The sequence below is a fragment of the Cucumis melo genome, chromosome 12 (genome assembly GCF_025177605.1).
Source record: "Cucumis melo cultivar AY chromosome 12, USDA_Cmelo_AY_1.0, whole genome shotgun sequence".
Taxonomy (NCBI): Eukaryota; Viridiplantae; Streptophyta; class Magnoliopsida; order Cucurbitales; family Cucurbitaceae; genus Cucumis; species Cucumis melo.
Genome location: NC_066868.1, coordinates 10,566,680 through 10,582,615, shown reverse-complemented (window position 1 = coordinate 10,582,615; position 15,936 = coordinate 10,566,680). Strand labels below are relative to the sequence as shown.

The 15,936-nt window shown below is 35.1% G+C and overlaps 1 protein-coding gene across 1 annotated transcript; it reads left to right on the top strand.

The window, feature by feature from the left end:
* The first annotated feature begins 6,501 nt into the window (after window positions 1-6,501).
* On the top strand, window positions 6,502-15,301 carry LOC103500507 (DNA repair protein RAD5A). The gene is made up of 20 exons (XM_008463839.3): window positions 6,502-7,341; window positions 7,561-7,694; window positions 7,916-8,051; window positions 8,281-8,334; window positions 8,417-8,557; window positions 8,631-8,782; window positions 8,881-8,965; window positions 9,065-9,328; window positions 9,467-9,613; window positions 9,707-9,859; window positions 10,361-10,428; window positions 10,560-10,682; window positions 10,763-10,862; window positions 10,949-11,061; window positions 11,919-12,197; window positions 12,313-12,513; window positions 13,060-13,153; window positions 13,230-13,301; window positions 14,374-14,472; window positions 14,770-15,301. The coding sequence occupies exons 1-20, from the start codon at window positions 6,757-6,759 to the stop codon at window positions 14,890-14,892; spliced, it is 3,123 nt and encodes a 1,040-aa protein (XP_008462061.2). The 5' UTR covers window positions 6,502-6,756; the 3' UTR covers window positions 14,893-15,301.
* The last annotated feature ends 635 nt before the right edge of the window (window positions 15,302-15,936 follow it).

Below are 15,936 nucleotides of genomic sequence, written 5' to 3'. Positions count from 1 at the left end.
GAATCTCCCCTACTGGCATGGGATTCGCTCTCGCTAGTATCACGTGAGTTACCTGGGATATCCAATAGTTTATCGCCACATTCACATTCTTAGACCTGGAAGTTACACCCCACCAGTGTCTCATCAACATCTTTCTCATAGCAAGCGCTACGATGCCATACGTTGGAATCATTTTATAATAAGCCTATCCTGAGACCTAGGAGTCTTCTCTTGCTGACTTGGGATTCGTTCTCGCATGAGTTACTGGGATATCCAATAGTGTTTCGCCACATCTTTCTCATAACTCGCCCGACCTGGGAATTCTCCCCTCACTAACCTAGGATTCACTCTCGTCAGTATCATATGAGTTACCTGGGATTCCATCCAGCATCGTGCGATAGATCAAGCCACAACCATACAACACAGTATCACTACTTACTCATAACACAGATCAACACAGTCAATAATGCATTTCATAATCATCAACACAGAGAAAGAATATTCAACATGCATCATCTATAAACATTACTTTTCAGACCAAAGGTCCACCAGTGATTTAGAAATCATATTCGAAGTTGTTTACCACTACTTATAAAACACGTTTTTCCATCTTTCAAAGAAGGTTTGTGGAAACATTTACCCCTTTCACCTTACTTTAAAAAAACAAAAAAAAAAAACGTATCTTAACAGTCGCATAAATAGGATTCATAAAATATACTTGATCATTCAAAGAAGGATAATAAACCACATTCATTTCTTTCGAAGAATGCTCGTAAAACAAAACATTATAACGTTATTCACAATACATATGTAAATCATTTTTGTCACTTACAAGCTATTGCTTGAGTAACTGGAAACTATGCTTAAGTAACAGCTTTTAAAAACAAGGTGTCACTCACATAAAATACTTAGCCTTGGTTTCTCCCTTCCCGGCTTCCAGCTTTCTCTTTTCGTCCGACGGCTGGAGGATTTGTCCATTCAACATTCGTCTCCTTTTTCACATCCAAGGGTCACTTCTGTGCCCTACACGTGTTGTCTTAGCACGCACCGTGTTATGTTACCAATTCAAACTTGACACATTGCCTGTCTGTCAGCAACGATTTGACTTTCCCTTGGATGCATACCTTATCTCATTGAGAATCCAAACTTTTAATTGTCTGACTGTTCCTTTTCTCTTCCCGAAGAAGCTACCGACGTCTCTTTTCCCATAACGAGTTGTCATGTCGCTTGACAAGACGTTTACTTTCTTGCGGGATGTCTCAACACTTACCTAACAACTTTCCAACAAGGCTTGCCCCAATAGGAACTCTTTTTCCTGATCAAGACCTTATATTTTGGTCTAATGTGACCTCCAACACCACAATTATGACATATAGGTACAAAGCTAGATTTAACATGATTAGACACATCATTAGACATATTTAGCTTAGGCACAATAGGAGATGCTTTAACAAGTAGTTTTAGAACTTGAAAGAGTAGATGATTCATCAATATAACCTAAACCTCTCTTATCACCATAAGATTTTCTCACTTCAATAATTTTGTTCAATTTTTGAGCAGTTATTGTCAACTTTTTAATAGTCTTGTTAGCTTTATCAAGATATTGTAAAACATTTAGTTCATTTTATTTAAGCACTTTAATCAAGTTATCTTTTTCACAACCATCATGCTCAAGAAATCTAACTTTATCAAGTAAAACATCTTTCTCATTACAATCACAAATATGCTTATTACAAGAGACATTTAATTCTTCAATTTCTCATTCTTTTTGCTTTCTCACCTTTTGACTCTTTTTGGGTTGATAGGTGTTTCTTGAAATATTTCTTATTTTTTATGAAATTTTTGTACTTAAGTGAAAAATAAGCAATGTCATCTTCATCAAGGCTATCCTCATCTTCGGGATCAACTTTCAAGAGATAGATGGTCTTTAATGCAATGCTCTTCTTCTTTTTGGACCTATCCTCCAAGTGCTCCTTCATAATGATCTCATGAGCCATGAGTGAGCCAATGAGCTCCTCTAGTGGAAGTTTTCTGGGATGCTTTGCTTCTTGGATTACCGTTACCTTAGCTTCCCAAGTCTTAGGTAGAGACCTTAGAATTTTTCTAACATTTTTGGAAGTCGTACAGACTTTACCAAGATCCTTCAAAGCATTTATAATGTTAGTAAATCTAGTAAACACATATTGGTGATAATCTTATTAGCATCCATCTTAAACAATTCATAATTATGCATAAGCATGCTAATATTAGGCTCTTTAACTTGATTTGTTCCTTCATGAGTAATTTCAAGAGCATTCCAAATTTCGAGCGAAAGAACACATGGTTATTCTATTAAATTTATCTTTACTCAAAACACAATATAAACAGTTAAAAGCCTTAGCATTAAAAGAACATTTTTTTTATTTCATTTTCATCATACTCTTCTTCTAATTTAGGCTTATCAACATTATCAACCTTTTTCATGGATACATAAGGACCTTTAGCAACAATTAACCACAAATTATAGTCAGTAGATTGCAAATAAATTTTCATCATAGCTTTCCAATATGTATAATTTGAACCATCAAAATAAGGAGGTCTAGAAGTAGATTGACCTTCAACAATCCCGTCTGTCAATAGGCTTGCCATAATGCTCTAACAGTAAAGTTGATCAAGAAATTAAAATTTCAAGGTGAGCAAACTCTCTCTGATACCAATTGTTGGACCAGTATGGCAACCCTAGAGGGATGAATAGGGTTTAATTAAAAATTTTAACAAATAAGTCTAAATTAAACTAATTAGGTAATTTTTAAATTAAATATGTTGGAATTTTGCCTAAAAGATATTATAAGATTATCTTTTTAAATAAAAAGATAATTAGTTTCTAAAAGATAAAAGGATTCTCATTTATTTTAGGAATCTTGCATTAATATCTTCGTGAAAATAAAAATATATATAGGGCATATATACATACATACATATATATATATAGGTGGGTGCCGAAAGAAAGTAGATTTTGAGGTTGGATCCACTGAATAAGTACTTCACTGCGGAAGACTGATCACAAAAGCTACACGTATAGAAAAGGTAGTGTGATCTTTTATCTATGACATTAGTATGTTGATCTAAGATGGTTATTATGAGGAGTAAGGCACAACTCCATAGTGATTCAAGTAGTCACAGAAAACTTTAAATGAAGATGAAGATATTGTCCAAGAGATTCACTCATGCATTCAAGGGGAGCCTGAAGTTAGACATTGTTGAGAAGGTTTACACATGTATTCAGGGAGAACCTGAAGTCTGAAGCTAATGTGCGTGTTAAATAGTCATATAGTTGAACATAAGTTATATGTTGTATCGATGTGTATTGACTAAGCGTGATTCATAATAATATTACTCATCAAGGGCTGTGTGCAGCCCCCCAGACGTAGGCTACATTAGCCGAACTAGGTTACCAAAGTTATTGTGTTATCTTCTTCTACTTTCCCTCTAGCTATTACAATAGTTGTTTACTTTAGATTTAACTAATTAAAGGATTATTTGATTATCTCACACCATTTTTTTTTAAAAAAAAAACTTTAACTAAATTATGTTAAATAACAATGATAAAAAGTATGTAATAGAGTATGCAATCAATCTCAACTACAAAAAATGTGCAACTAAAATTAAATGTGGAAAGAATTAGAGAAGAATACAGCGTAATTTTATAGTGGTTCGGTCAAACTCGACCTACATCCACTTTCCCAAGCACCTCTTGGGAATTTAATTGAAAAATCTTTCTTTTGACTCTTTCTACGGATTAGAGTCAAACCCCCACTTGCTCCTTTTTCGGGTTCAAGAGTAAACTCGATCCTTTCCATAGGTTAGGATTCAAGTCACAAAATGTTGAAGTTTTAAATCACACAAAAGAAAACTCTTTAAAAGAGTGAGTATATAATTTTAAGATCACAATAAATAATCCTCACAATACAATAAGAATTCTCTAAAAAACAAAATAAAAAGAAATAAATTGGAAGCTTTTAGAGAGAATAACAATGTTAGCTTTTGCACTTTTTGAGAATTGTAAAGGTAAAACAAAAGTTCTTCAGAACTTGGGGAAAATGAAGTATTTAAAAAGAAAAAAAATTGAAATCCAAAATCATTTTGGGTTATTGGATGTGAGTAGAATAAAATTGAATGATTGAAATTTAAACTCAATTAGCCGTTAAACACAAATAAAAATAATATAATAATATGTCCTTTTTAAAATAATTTGTTTAAGACCTAATAAACAAGTTCAACATTTTTTAAAAAAAACTAGCCGTTAGACACAAAGATAAATAATAATATTAAATTTATTTTATTTATAAATTCATTTTCTTTTTAAAAGCCAATAAAAAAAACTAAAGCAAAACAAAAGCCACATGCTTTACTCCTTGGTTGCTCCAAGTAACTTTCTCTAATAGGTTCAAATTGATTACTTGGCCGTCATGTCACCATCTTGGTATTTTTCTGTTAAGCTTCTTTCAACAATATTTTATTCGTTTGAATTCTGATTTGAGTGATTTAAGAGGCGTTAGAATCATTGTTCCAATATCTATGTTATGGATCATGTCAATAAAAAATTCAAATTTGTTATCATTAAAATATTAATTAATTAATTAATTAAATTAAATTGAGATTAAAAATAAAAAAAGCCAACACTACCAACCTTTCCGACCTCATCTTTGACTTCACCATCTCATTACTTACCCTATCACTTCGTCCTTGGTGCCAACTTCTAATGCCCCCTCTCCACTGAACGTCGTGAGTTAAGTGACCAACTTCCAACTCTTCATTCTTCCCTGCCTTTTCCCAACCTATTTTTCACTTTTTTCCAAAACCTACTCTCAACATACCTACTTCAAACGGGTGTTACAATATTTTATATCGCGCCAAAGCGCTCTAGCACTACAAGGCAATATTGCGACACTTTACCATGTGTTTCAACTTTTTGTGAAAAGCATTGAGGGTGGCGCCTACCATGACATCGTTACGCTCTTACTTGGGGGTTATTTTGTCATTTTTCTTCCATTTTAAGCAAGAGAAGCCTCAAATCACTTCTAGTAGCTCTAGATTAACCTTGAATGGCTTGTAACTTTTCAAAATGCGTGTATTATTCGACTTTGTACCAATATAATCAATTTATCACACTAAACATGCCAAACAAATGAAATTAGAGACATAATAATAGCTATTTTCGACATCTATATCACTTTGTAGAAGGCATTTGCATGGGGCAATATTAGGGAAAACACAAAAAAGTATATGTTTTACAACTTTGTTTCCCATATTGTCACACCCCACCATAAGTTATCCTACCAAACCTAGGACGTGACATGATGACAATAGATTCCATGGAAATTATGATACCCATCATCAAGTATTCAAAATGGTTTTCAAATCAAGTCACTAGCAAAACATTTTCATTGTAGATACCATCGAAAATAAAATTTACTAATTCAAATTCTACCAAAATTTCAACATAGTTTTCATGAAATTGGATAAACCAAACCTGAAAAAAAAATAGACATTCCCTGAAATATTTGTTTCAAATCAATTCACTAAACGTGTCCCACCACACTTTTTAGTAAAATCCATATTACAACACTCCCACCTCATGACAAAGATTTAATGAGAGAAAGTATGCAATTTTTAGTGTACAAAGCATATGAAACTAAGGCTAGCTACTTAAGTTACAAGCCAAAACAATGATAGAAAATACAATGCAAAAACTGGGAAATCTAAATGCTATACTTGCTTTGACTATTATATATATATATATATCAAATATTATAGGGCAAGATACATTTTTTTGTCTTAGAAGTTTGGAGTTTGCTTATTTGGTCTTTGGAGTTTGCTTATTTGGTCTTTGAAGTTTTGAAATAGACACTTGCATTTAGTACGAAGAAAACTTTTAAATGGTTCTTAAAGTTTAAAATTTCATAAGGTAGTAAACATTGACGAGGAGAGAAGGAGTTTGAGAGATTTTCAATTGGTTTTGGCAAAGCTTCCCAAACGAAGGTAGAAAAAGATGGAGAGATAATGAGAGAAAAAATTGTATAGTCACATTTCCAATCATCAGTAACTAATATAACATTGTAAACAAAAACTTAAATTAACTGACTTCAGTATGTACCGAGAACTAAGAGGTTACATGTTTTCCAAAAGCTCCAAGTTGCACTAAAAAATATAAAATCAGTACAATATGTCCAAGTCAACAAAATAGTCGTTGGTACTTAATATTTCTATTAGTCAACTAACCGTCTAATCAATTCAAGACTCAAACTATAAGTGACTATTTTAAAATTTCAGACACCAAATAACCTTTAATCCTAAAGTTTAAGGATCAAATGGGTACTTTAGTTAATATTATAGCGATATAGAACTATATTTATGTGAATACAAAATTGTGTACTCTGCATAAAATTCCCTCGAACAAGTTGAGGTTCAAAATTAACATTTTCGCTAATATTATTAAATTTTATTTGAAACAAAAATCTAAAATACATATGGTGACGGTCACATTTTGGCCACGGTGACACAATAGTTTCCAGCATCACATGGCGGGAAACGCCATAGCCAAAGATCGTCTCACTCGCCTCTTCACTCTTCTCTTTATCTCTTTTTCAATTCTCTTCCCCGCCATTTTCAACCCCTTTGATCATATCTTCATCCATTCAAATTCTTCTCGCCCCATTCAAAAAAATCAATAGATCTTCACAACTTCTTCACTTCTACGCCCATCAGGGTTTAGGGTTTCAATCCTTCAATCCCCAAATGGGAAGCAAGATCAACGACGAACTTGTATCCACTGTACGCTCCATTGTCGGTCCCGACTTCTCCTATATGGATGTTATTAGAGCCCTCCACTTGGCCAAGAACGACGTCACCGCCGCCATTAATATAATCTACGATACCCCTAGTTTTGGAACGAGGGATAAACCACGAGTTCAGGAGAATTGTGATGTTGTTCATGTTCCTTGCGTCTCGAGTTCTGAGAGCAAGGCTGTTACCTCTACTTCGAAGAGGGTTCTTGATGAAGGTGCTAATTTCCCTTCGCCTGAAGAGGAAACGTCTACTGGGAGTCCGTGTAACGTTGGTGTCATCAAGGATGTCGTTGTGGAAACCTCCAGTCCATGTTCGAGTTCGATTGGGAGTGAGTGGTGGCTTGTTGGCTGTGCTGAAGTGGCTGGGCTGTCTACGTCTAAGGGGAGGAAGGTGAAGCCTGGAGATGGAGTGGTGTTCACATTTCCTTCGAGGAATGGGTGTAAAACACCTTCACCGGCTAAGGTTTTCGGGAAGGGAAGACACATGGCCAATATTTCGGAGATTGTGAGGTTTTCTACAAAAGATTCTGGGGAGGTATTGCTTCAATTCTGCTATTTCAGTTTATGTTTTGATATTGTTTATGCAAATACATGGGATTTTCTTTTCAAATGGTCTACAATTGGAAAACTTTTTGTATAATTTTCCCTTGGTTTAGACAGATGTGTATGTGTTGTCTATCATTTGTGCCTTTTCCTCCTTTCGTTAGTGATATGTTTTGTTCTTATTATATTAAAATTTATGGATTTTTGGTAGATCGGTCGAATACCTAATGAATGGGCTCGATGCCTTCTGCCATTGGTGAGGGATAAAAAGGTTAGAATAGAGGGTTCGTGTAAATCTGCACCAGAAGTGCTGGCTTTAATGGATACGATTCTTTTAACTATAAGGTAAGCTTACCAACATCATCAGCATCACACGTTTGTGTTGTTACCAATATGATCTCTCTTTCATATGTAGTGATGTTTTTTCGGTAGTATACTTTGTTTGATGGGCCATAGTACAACACTGGCCTACAAGCCTGTGTCTTGTTTACAATGAGGTAAAAAGCTTCCCATGTATGATGTGCAGCTTCTATTAACTAATGAAGCTATATGTGACTGGAATGCAGTGTATACCTTAACAGTTCTTTGCTTCGTAAGCACCAACAAACCTCCCTTAAAGCAGCTAGCAGTGCAGCTGCAGAATCAGTTATTCATCCTCTCCCTACTTTGTTTCGGCTTCTTGGTTTAACATCTTTCAAGAAGGTGCGATCTCTTGTTCAATGCAATTACCACTTTGTTACATTCATATGTTGTTGTTGTTGTTGCTCTTCTTGTTTTTTTTCTTTTTTTTTTGTTTTTTGTTGCGCGTGATTTAAGAGCTAGGTTGATTTAGTGGATACACTCATTTTTGTTCTCTGGATATGTGTAAGTGTAATTATACAATTCTATACATGACAGTTTTAAATGATGTAATGCGAATGAATGCAATCAGGCTGAGTTTACTCCAGAGGACTTGAGTGGAAGAAAACGGCTGCTGGACTCAAAGGTCTGAGCAGATAATTTTTTTTCATATGAATCATAGCTGATTACGTAAGATAGGTTTGTACTCAAAACATTTTATATAGCAGGTTAATTGTAGTCTGCCATCCTCATTAGCACGTACCTTGAAGAATTGTTCTCAAAATGATAATGGGACTGAAAATGAAGAGTCAATCTCAGATATTGATCTGGAGAATATTGTTGGTGCTGGGGATACTTCGGAGCTGGAGGTAGCAATATTTTTGTTAAAATATCTTGGACTAGTGGTGCACAGACTTTTAATTTTTAGAAATATGTCCTTAGGAAATGGATCCACCTAGTGCCCTGCTATGTGAACTTCGGCCATACCAAAAGCAAGCTCTTCATTGGATGATCCATCTGGAGAAAGGAAAGTTCATGGATGAGGCTGCAACAACCCTTCATCCATGTTGGGAAGGTTATCGTCTTGCGGATAAGTATGCTAGTTTTTTGTTTTGTTATTGGTATTTTTTCTGGTTTCATGATCTATTGTTCTCATAGTTCTCTATGTCTTGACTTTATGTTCCTTTTGTAGGAGGGAACCTGTCATCTATTTAAATTCTTTTTCTGGTGAGGCTACGACAGAGTTCCCAAGCACTCTGCAAATAGCCAGAGGAGGGGTAAACTCTTAAATAATGAACCATAATTGTAGTTACATTCCTGCTTGTGTTGTTCGTTCTACTTTTGTGTTTACTGACACATAGGTTGATTAATGAAAGATTCTGGCTGATGCCATGGGCCTCGGGAAGACCATCATGACCATATCACTTCTTCTTGCTCATTCAGAAAGGGGTGGAGTATCCAATGGTCAGCTGAAACATTCCTCTACTGAAGGTGATGATGGAAGTATTGGCGAATCTTTGAATCCTTTGAAGAAGGCTAAAATTACAGGTTTTGAAAAGTTGTTGCAGCAGCAGAGGAACACCTTAGCAAGTGGCGGCAATCTGATAATTTGTCCCATGACCCTTTTGGGACAGTGGAAGGTATTATTCCTCTCTGTCATTCAGTAAATCATATTGCTTACTTAAACTTCCGTAACTTCAATTTGTTCCATGGATCATGCTTAGTAAGATGGCTAATCGTATTTGAGAATTCCTTTGAATGGTTTCTTTGTTTTTCAGGCAGAAATTGAAGCTCATGTGCGACCTGGATATCTGTCTCTACATGTTCATTATGGACAGACTAGATCCAAGGATGCTAGAGTTTTGGCACAAAATGATGTTGTAATCACTACCTATGGGGTTTTAGCCTCAGAATTTTCTGCAGAGGTAGTTGCAAACTTCATTCTAATTTATAAGTCAGTGATTTTAAACTCACATTTGCTGAGTTGTGTTTTCATTTATTTTTGTATTTGCTTGTAGAATACTGAAGAAGGTGGACTTTATTCAGTAAGGTGGTTCAGAGTTGTTCTGGACGAGGCTCACAATATTAAGTCCTCTAAAAGCCAAATTTCCATTGCTGCTACTGCACTAGTTGCTGATCGTCGCTGGTGTCTTACTGGTACTCCTATCCAGGTAACATCTATGTGAAGTTCTTTCTTTCTAATTTGATCACTGGATCTGTTCCTTTTGTTCTTTTTTGCATTCTTTCTTTTTGTGTGTACTTTTAGGGGGGGGGGGGGGGCTGCAGTTCATAGAGTCCCTTTATAATAAGAACCTAGACTGTGAAAAATCATTTTTAAGCAATGGAAAATATGAATTATTGTCAATCTTGTCTTTTAGGTCAAATTTAGAGCCATATTTATCAAGGTAATATTGCATGGTGTCAAAAGTATTTATTTCTTGCACTGGGATCACGATCAACAACTAAAGCTTCTCATAGAGCTTACTTGATACCTTGTATTAAACTTTGTCAACTTTGGTCGTTTGTTCTTGTATAATACCTTGTATTTGTGGATTTTGTTCTCAACTACTTTCAAGAACAGTGCTGTATTTTCATTATGGGCAACTTCTTGATGAGAATTATCAATACTAATGTCATTTATGGTTGCCTTCCATTAATTATAATTGACTCAGAACAACCTGGAGGATATCTTCAGTCTTCTTCGATTCTTGCGAATTGAACCTTGGGGAAATTGGGCATGGTCAGTTACTTTTACATATACTTGGCATTTCAAATGTTTCCACTTCATTATGCTCTATTGAATTATTTTGCCTGCATGCTTTGGCGTAGCATATCCTTTTTAGCATCGATCAATTTTACTTTCTGATTTAGGTGGAATAAAATCATTCAAAAACCATTTGAAGAAGGTGATGAGAGAGGGCTAAAATTGGTTCAATCCATCTTAAAGCCAATCATGCTGAGGAGGACTAAATATAGTAAGGATCGAGAAGGCAGGTTAGTGGTTGCCTTGACTTATTATTTGATTTATGCCAATGTACATTTTGATAATAACTTGTGGGTGCTGCAACTTGCAGGCCAATTTTAGTTCTTCCTCCAGCTGATGTTCAGGTGATTTACTGTGGACTTACAGATGCTGAAAAAGATTTCTATGAGGCACTTTTCAAGAGATCCAAGGTAACCCAGCTCTGCTTGCACAAATGTGTCTTGCTTGTTTTTGTTTGACTTATTACCTTGAGTAACAAGATATCCAAAAATAATAGGTGAAATTTGACCAATTTGTTGAGCAAGGGCGTGTCCTTCACAATTATGCATCAATATTGGAGTTACTTTTACGTCTTCGCCAATGTTGTGATCATCCCTTTCTTGTGATGAGGTGCCTTCTATTCCTCCGTCTCTTCTGTAACTTTTTTTCTTTAGGTTTTTTCCATTCCTCTACCGGAGGTGGGAATGAAATGGTTTTGAGGCATCTGGAAACTGGGAATCTTGTAAAGTCTCAATTGTTTAACGAAACTAAAAGGGAAATTACTGAAGTAATTACTGAAGTACTTAGATTTGAGAGCCCAGAAGTACAAGAAAATAAAAACATCATTCCAAATATTTTCCTTTGTCCATGTAAGACTCTTGAATTCTTCTCTAACCATATCAACAAAAGAGTTCAAGTTGTAAGACTGAACTTTGGACTATTGATGACCTTTAAAGCACAAGACTTAACTAAACTACACTGTACCTACACTTTATTAAACTCTTTCAGTAGCCTAAACTACAATAGCAGAAGAGAGGACTTGCAGTCTCCAGAGCTCTGTCTGTGTAAGAGGTCACAAATTAGGATAGAGAACTAAAGAAGGGCTGAATCTCTGGATTCTTTTCCCATGGTGTTGAGATGCCTGAAGGGTGTGCTTCAGAATGAAATGGTTTCTGGAAGATCACCACTAAAAAAGCCATTTATATAATGGTTGCTTTTTGAGAAATTATCATTGAAGAAATAGTTTATGGAGGACGTTCCATAACCCATTTTCTTTTTTTTTTTTCCCTTTAATTTTCTTACTGTTTAGTGAATACATAATCGTGAGCATCGTTTGAACACAAATATATGCATGATTCAGGGGTGTGAAAAATTAAGTGGTCTTTCTAAGAAAGTAGTAAATTAGTTCCTGGCCATGGCTTACTGTCTTGTTGCCTATTATTCTCATATTCTGAGAGAAGGCTAATTGATGGTTTTGGTTTGTACAGTCGAGGTGATACCCAAGAATACTCTGATCTAAATAAGCTAGCAAAACGTTTTCTTAAAGGCACTCCAAACACACAGGTAGGAGAAGGGAGAGATCTGCCTTCTCATGCTTATGTCCAAGAAGTTATGGAAGAGCTTCGCAGCGGCGAACATGGAGAATGTCCAATATGTCTCGAGGTATTTGAAGATGCAGTATTGACATCATGTGCTCACCGTATGTGCCGAGAGTGCCTTTTGGCGAGTTGGAAAAATTCTAGTTCTGGTTTATGTCCAGTATGCAGGTACTTATCTTATTTTTTAGTTCTTTTCTTTGTCTTTTAAAAAAGAGTAACTGGATCTCCTTGACTTGCATGTCTCCACTTCATCTCAAGTGTTAACCCTACAATTGCTTTATAGGAAAGCGATCAATAGACAGGATCTTATAACTGCTCCAACTGACAGTCGTTTCCAGATTGATATTGAGAAAAATTGGGTCGAATCATCCAAAGTTGTGGCTTTGATGAATGAACTTGAAACTATTCGTTTGTCAGGTTCAAAAAGTATTTTGTTCAGCCAGTGGACAGCCTTTCTTGATCTTTTACAAGTTCCTCTCTCTCGGTACGTCATCTTAAAGTTCCTTTTCTGTGATGAGCTGACACATGCCCATAAGTGCATTGGTTTTGATTATGTACTAATTGAAAAAAAATTGTACAAAGAGTGTTAAAGGGTGGAGCTTCCTCTTTGTAATTGATTACAAAATGGAATACCAATTACTTATGTATTGGCTCAGATTTCTTGTTATTTTAATACTTAAATCTATCTACAATTAACTCCATGCAAGTGTAAGTTTTTGGATCCGTAATGAAAGAACTGTCTAACAAAGCATGTAGGAACATCTATATATTGCCATGGGATGCAAAAAGATGTGCATATTGACAGAAGTAATGGGTTATTGAATGATATTGTGATCATTTTCTTTTGTTTCAAAGTATTTAGGTGCTGATACTCTTGGAATGTATTATACTAATCATGATCCAAAGTCCTCATCCAGTTGTTACTTGTTTCTCACATTTCTGTATCACATTCTATTGTTGTGTGTAGCGTTTCATTCTCTTTAATTTCTTGCATATAAGGTTTTTGTAATTACCTTTCTTTTCATCACAGGAGTAATATTCCTTTTCTTCGTTTGGATGGGACTTTAAGTCAACAACAGAGAGAAAAAGTTATAAAAGAGTTTTCAGAGGATAATGGAATTCTGGTATGCAATTTTATTTTCTTCAGCTTTGTGTGGGAAGCAATTTAATGGTAACATTATGGATTTGTTGTGACTTTAGGTGTTGTTGATGTCGCTCAAGGCTGGTGGAGTTGGAATAAATTTGACAGCTGCTTCAAATGCCTTCGTATTGGTATGCCTAATGGAATCAAACCATATAGCTGATTGCTTCTTGATACATGCTCTATATTTAAAAGTGCTCCTTGGTCAAAGTTTTATGAGCAATCCAAAGGTTGTTTGGATCATCTTTTATGTGCTAATGGCTTCTTTCTAGATGCTTTGGTTAAAGAGGAATACATTTTTAAGATGGGTATAGCAACAGAGGAAACAATTGATAATTATGTTTCTTGTTTCTAGCTGATCTATTCTGCCTAAATGCTTTTGGAAGTTATAACATTTCTTCATGTTTGATGCAAACCAATTGGGGAGCCTGCATGTCATTTTAATTGAGGATTCTCAAAACTCTTTGTTTTTGGATAAGACTATCCTACCTCATCAATTCACTTCTTTTGGTGCTTCAATGCACTGGTTCTTATTTTAAAAAAAAGAACATGAATTCTCTCTTGGTTAGAAGCTTCAGGAGAAATCAGCACAAATAACTCCATGGTTCTTTATTTTTAAGTAGGTGGAATATGTGATCTTTTAGGGAAAGATATTGATAGTCTCTTTGTGCATGATCCTCCTGTTATAACTTTTGTAGGGTACTTATTTAGATGCTATTTCTCGTATTGGGTTTTCCCAAAAGCCATTCACAATTTTTGTCTATTATCTATCTAGAGGCCAAGAACTCAATCAGATGTAGTTTTTCTTACTCCATCCTTTAGCCTTCCCTTTGGAAACATGTAAAGGTTGAAAGATATTTTGCCGTTGACGGTGGTATTGATCCATATTTATTGTGTAGTTTTACTAGACTTTCACTATTTAAAGCTTTTCTGAAGTTCAATCTGTTCTTAATCTTCCTCAGGGATGCCTGACAGCAACGAAAGAAAAATTTGCTAAATGTGTATACTTTGCATCTATTATTATTCTTTCTTTGTAATGCCTTTTTGTTCAGCGTTTTAATGCTTGCTAACTACTTCTCATTGTCTAAACATGAAGACCCTGCCTGGTCATTTCATTCTCTACTATTTGGAAGAGAGTTTTGTAATATTCTAGCAGTAATTCAATGGCATAATTTATGGTCTATGGTTAAATAATCGTTGTAGGACCCATGGTGGAATCCAGCAGTTGAAGAACAAGCAGTTATGCGCATTCATCGCATCGGGCAAACTAAGAGTGTAAAAATAAAACGCTTTATCGTAAAGGTGCAATCTCTTCTCCAACTAATAGCAGACAATTTGTGAAGTATGATGTACTGATAAACTAGAATTTAGTACCTGCCGTAGACATTTCAGATTATGGTTAAAGGTTAAAACTTGGAAAGGGTTTTAGCTAGTTCAAAATACTAATCTGAATTGCCAGAAGTTATTTTGAAAATTTAAAAAAATACTTGAAGTGTTTTTGAACGAAACACCAAAAAATTCATTCCAAAAGAACGTGTCAGGTTGTTTGATAGTTTCATTTAAACATGATATGGTCTGAAATGTAACATTATCTGTCAGGGTACTGTGGAGGAAAGGATGGAGGCAGTACAAGCAAGAAAACAACGATTAATTTCGGGTGCCTTGACAGATCAAGAAGTTCGAAGTGCACGAATTGAAGAATTGAAGATGCTTTTTACTTGATACAGTAAATGCATAATGGTTGTTGTTTTATAATGGGCTGTCATTTGGCCTTGAAGCTGTTGGCTAATGGAATGACCAGAGAAATGAATCAGCCTAAAGCTATTCTTATGCAGGCCAACAGATTTTGTTGTCCGACACCGTAGGGGTAGGCCTGTAAAATTTGGCTCAAGTAGTTCTTTTTGTTTCTTTCCAACATGTTTTTAGTGTAAAGGCAAAGAGCTTGCTGAAAATTAATAGATTTATTTAAACCAATTGTGTATAAATGAGGGAATTTATAGCTATAATTTGGGTTTGTTAATGTATTAGAACACAAAGAATGATATGTTTATTGGGCTGTATACTTGGAGATTTTGCAGATGGCAAGGAACAAAGTACAAATTATAATCCTTATATTATAATTCTTTCAATATATGTTATGGCTCATCAATCTTTCAATGTGTGGTTAAAGTGATGTCAAACGAATGACAAAATGAAGTTACATGGAAAACATACTTTAAATTTGGAGGTTGAAAATTAATAATCAATTTCTTAGACATTTGTGTACAGTTGGTGCTTGAGACATTGACTTGAATTGGATTCCTAACTCAAGTGGGAGTTTGATCAAAGTTGGTGTCAAATAATTTAATTCATTGTTGAAGCTCCTACACTTGTCCAAAAACTTCTTCACTAATTTATCTCTCCCTCCTTCCAATAATTTTTATGATTCCATTTGTTGGTCATCGTTAACAACCAACTCTAGCAACAAGCTTGGATGATTATTCCTAATGTCTAATTCTGGTAACCACCATCAGTGATCACATTGCTTCGTTTTGACAACCAAACTCTTATAACCTCCTTTGACATTGCCTCATTTTGACAACCAAACTCTTATAACCTCCTTTGACATTCAACTCTGCATGTCTACCACTTTTGTGCACAACTTTTATGATCACCTCTGTTGTCCAACTTAGCAATCATCTCACTTCATATTTTTAACAAAGACAAACAAACATGGTACGTGAAAGTGATTTCAAATACAACATTGAAATTATTAGTTCGTAATGT